Source organism: Cavia porcellus, unplaced genomic scaffold (genome assembly GCF_034190915.1).
Source record: "Cavia porcellus strain 051 isolate PalLab524CR breed Dunkin Hartley unplaced genomic scaffold, mCavPor4.1 scaffold_8, whole genome shotgun sequence".
Taxonomy (NCBI): domain Eukaryota; kingdom Metazoa; phylum Chordata; class Mammalia; order Rodentia; family Caviidae; genus Cavia; species Cavia porcellus.
Genome location: NW_026947491.1, coordinates 48,326,948 through 48,334,736, shown reverse-complemented (window position 1 = coordinate 48,334,736; position 7,789 = coordinate 48,326,948). Strand labels below are relative to the sequence as shown.

Here is a 7,789-nt window from a genome sequence, read left to right as displayed (position 1 = left end):
TTGCATATTAACATATGAAAAGTTCTCAACTTCTTAATTGCACATACTATGGACAGATGCTCCAAGAAAAAAAAAATATCACCAGCAAAAACACAGCTATTTATCTGCCTCGGGGATAAACCAAGGAGCAGATAGTCAGTTTGGAATGTAGTAACATAAGGACAGAAGGTAATGCTTTCATAATATGAATTTACTCAGTAGACAAACTTATTCCAGACCAAAAAGTTATTTATATTAAATATAGGAACATATAGAATTTTCATAATTAAAGTCAACAACAAAGCAGTTTGAAAAAGAAACCCACACCTTCCATTTCTCCATTCCTCTCCCAGTAGGACGGTGAGGAAGAGAAGGGTAGAAAAAGGAATAGAGCTGTGTTATCCGCATGCACAACTTCTCATGAGGAATGTAAACATTTTGTACGGCAAACATGTACTAGTAAACTACAATAAAAAATAATGAATAACTAAAGAGAAAATGAAACCCAATTTTTATATGTACATGCCAACAATACCTTTTTAGTATATGTGCTGCGAAAGCAAGCATCAACAATTCAGATATGGATGGATTTTTTTGTTGTCATTTTGTCTTTTACGTTTTTTTGTGGTAGTAGAAATTAAATCTCAATCATGTTTTATTATTCTTTTGAGAAAGTGTCTTTCTAAATCACCCAGAATGGCCTGAAACTTGTTACCATGCTTCTCAGCCTTCCACAGTGCTTGGGATTACAGGTATGTAACTACATGCTCCACTTAAATATGTACACTCTAATGCACCAATAATTCTTAAACACCAGCTATAAATTTGGAGGTATGTTCATTTAGCTAGCTACCTTGGTAAAAAAAAATAAAGGAGACAATAGCCCCTGATCTCTACTGATTTATTTTCTCAGAGGAACTGGGAAAGTGGAAGTAGCCATTACTAGTCACAGGCACAGAGAGTAGCAGTCAGACGCAGCAGAGTTTTAGAAGACTTTCCAATAGAAATGATGCTCACACTGATAATCACAAGAAAGCAGTTGTACACAAGTAGTACATCAAGAGTATACTTAGTATTCTAAATTTTATTTTGAACGTGATAGGGATAACCAGGTGTTAGAGTATCTTTCATACTCAACTCAACAGGTCGTAAAATAAATACGGTTTTTCCCCAGCTATTTATTGGTGGATCAAACATTTCTTCATCTTCAGCCAACTGTATAACCAAGTCGACACTGCATAAATCACACAGAAGGCAAGTAAGCAGAGGTAAATTTGAGGAATAAGACAGCAAGACGAAAGTTGCATTATAAAGCACAGAATAAATCACAGAAACACATGCTTCATCATAGTGGCAAAACATGAAATGCAAATTAGGATTAGCTCAAAGCAGTTTAAGTGTGAAATATACATGAATTATGACGTATTTCCATTATAATAAGGACCATTTCTTCTAGGATATATAAGAAAAATGACTTCATCAATTTTTCACCTTCAAATTACTGAAGAAATCTTACACATAAAAGATATCAGAATTTTGAGGTATCTCAAAAATATCATAAATAAAAACTGCAAATTCAATAGGATAGAATTAAAATGTAAAGTAAAAAGGCAAATTGCAATGGTAAAATAATTTCCTTAAGTATGTTTAAAATGTTATCACAAACTATCAAAACAATAAACTAAAACAACAGTATAGCCAGTGTATTGACTATATCCATAGCTACTTCTAGAAGAAACTGGACATTTGCTCTCTAGTAGTCAACATTTATATGCTATCTGGCTTTCATATTCTATATTCAAGTAAAATATTACTAAATTTTACAGATACTGATAAAATTCACTTGTTAGTGATGAAAAACTGCACAATAACAATCTTCATTCTGTTGGGTCTAACAAATGACCCTCAACTTCAGATTCCAATTTTTGTTTTTCTATTTTTCACATACATGTTAAGTATAACTGGGAATCTGACTATCGTATTTCTCACTATATTTGATGTCCATCTTAAAACACCTATGTACTTCTTTCTTCAAAATTTTGCCTTATTAGAAATTTCATTTACCTCTGCTTGTATCCCTAGATATTTGTACAACATAGCAACAGGTGATAGGTCAATTACATACAGTTTTTGTGTTATTCAAGTGTTTTTCACAGATATTTTTGGAGTAATAGAATTCTTTCTTCTGGCCATAATGTCTTATGACCGCTATGTGGCCATCTGCAAGCCCCTGCATTATATAACCATCATGAACAGAAAAGTCTGCAGAAACCTTGTCCTCTGCTGTTGGCTGGCAGGCTTCCTGATCATATTCCCACCACTCACCCTGTTCGTAAACTTAAAATTCTGTAGCTCAAATATTATTGATTATTTCTTCTGTGATGCATCTCCTATCCTGAAGATTTCTTGCTCAGATACGTGGCTCATAGAGCAGCTGGTGATTGTCTGTGCTGTGCTCACCTTCATTCTGACTCTCGTGTGTGTTGTTCTGTCCTACATACACATCATCAAGACTATTGTAAGATTCCCTTCTGCCCAGCAAAGAAAAAAGGCCTTTTCCACCTGCTCTTCCCATATGATTGTAGTTTCCATCACCTATGGGAGCTGTATCTTCATCTATGTCAAACCTTCAGCAAAGGAATCTGTGGCCATTAATAAAGGTGTGGCATTGCTAATGACATCCGTTGCTCCTATGTTGAATCCATTCATTTATACTCTGAGAAATAAACAAGTAAGACAAGCCTTCAGTGACTCATTCAAAAAACTTGCATTGGTCTCAAAGAAGAAAGAGATTGTGTAAGGAAAAAATAAAATATCAACTAAGTAAAAGTCATTAAACTTCACATTTGTCTTCTTGACCTGATCTCAACTAAGGTAACTCGTCTGAAACATTTCCTGCTCCCAGAATAAGCAGTCTCTCACATAAATAACTCCTTCAATTCTTTGTAAAAAATATTTTTGAGAACAAGGTCCCTCTCCAATATAGTAGATTTTTGGTTCCTTTGTACCTACATTTACCTCCAATCTAGCTAATAAAATTGAAATAAACTAAATTAAAGCTAATAAAATTCAACAAAAAATATTCTTTCACTTACTTTCACCCCTGATGGGCAGACTATGCTGTGGTACATATTACAGAATTCAGTCAATATTAACATGTTAAGACTGTATAAAACCATCACCCAAATCAAAGAGTAAACCTATTCTTTACCCCAGAAGCTTCTTTTTGTACTTTTATAATATTTTCTGCCCCACCTTCACTATCTGTCTGTTGCCACCCTTCCACTAATCTGCTTTCCATCACAACACATTAATTTGCATTTATTACAATTGCATAGAAAGTCTGTCATACAGTGCTTGTCATATGGCTTATTTTACTCAGTGTAGTTATTTTGAGGTTCACTCATTATTATATGCATGATTAGTTTATTAACTTTCACTGATGAGTAATATCCATTGTATATAATACCAAAAATTTGTTTATTGAATTATTGCCTAGATTTTTTTTCTTTCTCAGAGTTTTGTTCTTATGAATAAATATTCTAAGAATACTTGTGCACAATTTTCTGTGTGAGTATATGCTTTCTATTTGTTAAATACCTAAGAGTGAAATGGCTGTATCATTTTTGCATTTATTATGCTTTCAGTTTTATAACAAGTATGTTATTGGATTTTATTATATGTGATAGTATAACCAAAATTTTTTATGGACAAGGAGATAATTTAGAAATCATTGTTCATTTTCTGTTAGTTGGTTCTAAATACCCTGTAATACTTTTACCCTCTTGAATGGTTTTACACTGTCTTGTTATGTTTGATACTATAGTATACAAAGGTATACTCAAATATTTTAAGGACAGAGATACTATGGTCACTACTGTTATGTCAGATTTCCTGTGGTGAAACAATATGTTGCTTAAATTGTTCTGTTCTGACCTGTGTTGTTATGTCCTCTTTCATCTTAATAATAATATATATATATATATATATATATATATATATATATAATTAAAGAGCCTCAAGTTTATCTTTCTTTATAGCTGAGTAATACTCCATTGTATAAAAACTCACCTTTTTAAAAAAAAATTTGTTTAAAAGGAAAAAGAGAAAAAACAAAATAAAACAAAGCAGTGTAAGAGTACAAGTAATACAGAACTACAAAAAAACCAGTAAGAAATCACCAGTTAATAGACTACACATTATCACCTTAGAGATAGTTGCTCAACTCACAGTATTAAAGCATACAAAGTGGACATTCAAACAGTGAGACTACAAGCAGTTGTGTTCAGTGATCCAACCAAAAACATTAATATGGTCATTTATTTAACACCCCTAAACACACTTGCAGTTGTATCCTTTAGGGCACTTTTTTTCCTCTCTTTTTTACAACAAAATTTACACATTTTGGGTTTTATTACTCCTTAGTGCTTATTACATTTTTTTTGGAAGAGAATAAAGTCAAATATGGCAAAACAAAGCTGTCAGTCAAAACCAAGAGTAGACATAGCACATGATGTAAAAACAGAGTACAAGGTTATGAACAATGTTTACCATAATGCCTCTTGCTTCCTTAAAAAGAATTGTCTATCTCATTAGGTATTATAAAGTTGAACAAAACAGTAGAGAACAAGACCAATAAAACTTAAACCTTGTAAACATTACAGGACTTCTACAGAAGATAATAGTCAAACCAGAATGGGCATCATAGTGAATCTTATTGCCTTCAAAGTAGTTGCCTGTACCCTCAAACTTGATACTACCATACAGAATGGAACAAGTCTAATCAGTCAAAACAAGATAGTGGGAGTATTACAGGACTTCAAATAAAGTTAATAGGAAATCAAAAAGTTACTATAATATATCCTGCTAATTTTTTAAATTTTTCCCCTTAATTAGAATAAGCATAAAAAATAACTAAATAATTTTTTTAATGAATAAGGGAGAGATTGAGATAAAAGAGGACATAACAACATAACAATACAGGTCAAAGCATGATTGTTTCAGCAATCTAGTGCTTCACCACCAAATAACCCGACTTAATGTAGTTACCATAGTGTCTTTTTCCTTGAAATATTTGAATATAACTTCATATACTATAGCTTCAAATATATCCATATCAAGCAGCCCAGAATAAAGCCATTCCAATTAAGAAATGAAAACTTTATAAGGCTTCAAGGCCACATAATGGGGAATCATGATTACAACATACTATTACATATTTGAATCATTACTTATATTAGGGAAACTATTCAGTATTCACACATGCGAGATTGATTTATTTCAGTTATGAGTATGGTCTCAAGCTGCCCCCATTTATTGATAAATATCTCAATGTGATCCTTCTTTATAGCTGAGTAATACTCCATTGTATAGAAATACCACAACTTTTTTATCCATTCCTCAGTTGATGGACACTTGGGTTGTTTCCAAGATCGGGTGATTACAAATTGTGCTGCTATAAACATAGGTGCACATATATCACTGTGGTATGATGTTTTCAGTTCTTCTGGGAATATGCATAGAAGTGGAATAGCTGGAACAAATGGGACTTCCAATCGAGCTTTTTGAGAAATCTCCAGACTGACCTCCACAAAGGTTGTACCAGTCTACACTCCCACCAAAAGTGTAGGAGAGTTCCTTTTTCCCCACAGCCTCTCCAGCATTTGTTGTTGGTTGTCTTGATCCTGGCCATTCTTTCAGGAGTGAGATGGAATCTCAGTGTGGTTTTAATTTGCATTTCTCTAATGACCAATGATGATGAACATTTTTTCATGTATTTATTTGTCATTTGTATTTCTTCATCTGAGAAGTGTGTATTCATCTCAGATGCCCATTTTTGGATTGGATCTTTGAATTTTGGGGGTCTAAGTTTTTTTTTTTTTAGTTCTTTATATGTTTTAGACAAAAGTCCCTTGTCTAAGGGGGAGTTCACTAAGATCTTTTCCCAGTTTGTGGGTTTTCTTTTCACTATGCTGGAGATTTCTTTTGACATGCAGAAACTTTTTAATAAGAGGTGATCACAGTTATTGATTCTGGTAAGTATTTCCCATGCGGTTTGAGTCCTGTTCATGAATTCTCTACCTACCCCTATGTCTTCAAGTTTTCTGCCCAATTTGTCTTCCAATAGATTTAGTGTTTCTGTTTTAATATTCAGATCTTTGATTCATTTAGTTTTTAATTTAGTACATGGTGATAGGCATAGTTCTAGCTTTAGTTTTCGGCAAATGGAGAGCCAGTTTTTCCAACACCATTTATTAAAGAGACTCGTTCTTCCAGTGAACCTGCTTGGCTCCTTTATCAAAGATAAGGTGGTTGAGTGTGTTTGTAGTTGTGGTTGTATCTTCTAATCCATTCTATTGATCTTTGTCTCTGTTTTGATTCCAGGACGATGTTGATTTTACTACTGTTGCTTTGTAGTATAACTTCAAGTCAGGGATTGTAATGCCTGCTGCCTTGCCTTTGCTGCTTAGAATTGTCTTTGCTATTCTAGGTCTCGGCTGGTTCCAGACAAATTTTAGAAGTGATTTCTCTAGATTTATAAGGCATGTTTATGATATTTTTACTGGGATTGCTTTGAATCTGTATAACAGTTTTGGGAGAATGGCCATTTTCATGTTTGTTCTTCCTATCCATGAGCAAAGGATGTCTTTCCATTTTCTATGATCATCTTCAATTTCTTTTTTTCAGTGATTATAATTTTCCCTGTATAGGTCTTTCACTTCTTTCATAAGAGTAATTCCTAAATATTTCATTTTTTTGCTTACCAGTGTGAAGAGTGTGATTTCTCTTATTTCCCTCTCTGTGATGTTGTTGTTAGTGTATAGAATTGCTATTGATTTCTGAGTATTGATTTTGTATCCAGCTACATTACTGAACTTATTGTATCTAAAAGCCTTTCAATGGAGTTTAGGGGGTCTTGTATGTAGAGTATCATGTCATCAGCAAAGAATGATAATCTAACTTCTTCTTTTCCTATCTTCATCCCATTTATTTCTCTCTCTTGTCTAATTGCTCTGGCTAGTATTTCCAGTACTATGTTAAATAGGAGTGTGATAAAGGACATCCTTGTCTTGCCTGATTTTAAAGTAAAGGCTTTCAATTTTTGGCCATTTAGTATGATGCTGGCTGTTGGTTTGTCATAAATGGCCTTTATTATTTTGAGGTAGAGACCATCTATTGCAATTTTCTGTAAAGTTCTTATCATGAATGAATGTTGAACCTTATCAAAGGCTTTTTCTGTATCTATATAAATGATCATGTGATTCTTACTTTTGGCTTTATTGATATGGTGGATTACATTTATTGATTTACGTATGTTGAACCATCCCTGCATTCCTGGGATGAATCTCACTTGGTCATGCTGTATAATCTTCTTGATGATTTGCTGCATCCTATTTGCCAATATTTTATTGAGGATTTTTGCATCTGTGTTCATTAGGGAGATTGGTCTGTAGTTCTCGTTTTTAGTTGGGCCTTTCTCAGGTTTTGGTACTAGAGTAATATTTGCTTCCAGGAATGACTTAGGAAGGATTACTTCCCTTTCAATTTCATTGAATAGTTTGAGGAGTGACAGCATTAGCTCTTCTTTGTATTTCTTGTAGAATTCTGCAGTGAATCCATCTGGGCCTGGGCTGTTCTTTGTAGGTAAGGACTTAATTACATTTTCAATTTCATTAACAGAGATTGGGTTGTTCAGCAGTTTTACATCCTCTTGATCTAGTTTTGGTACTTCATATTTTTCTAGGAATCTGTCTATTTCTTCTGTGTTATCAAACCTTTGAGAGTAGAGGTTTTTGAAATAGGTGTTGAT

The 7,789-nt window shown here is 33.4% G+C and overlaps 1 protein-coding gene across 1 annotated transcript; it reads left to right on the top strand.

The window, feature by feature from the left end:
* The first annotated feature begins 1,831 nt into the window (after positions 1 to 1,831).
* LOC100726321 (olfactory receptor 6C2-like) lies at positions 1,832 to 2,779 on the top strand. Its single transcript, XM_003475985.2, has one exon. It carries the CDS (start codon positions 1,832 to 1,834, stop codon positions 2,777 to 2,779), a length of 948 nt encoding a protein of 315 aa, XP_003476033.2.
* The last annotated feature ends 5,010 nt before the right edge of the window (positions 2,780 to 7,789 follow it).

Bases quoted from the DNA above. Each gene is read 5' to 3' on its own strand.
- LOC100726321 (XM_003475985.2), top strand. From the start codon at position 1,832: ATGAAAAACTGCACAATAACAATCTTCATTCTGTTGGGTCTAACAAAT.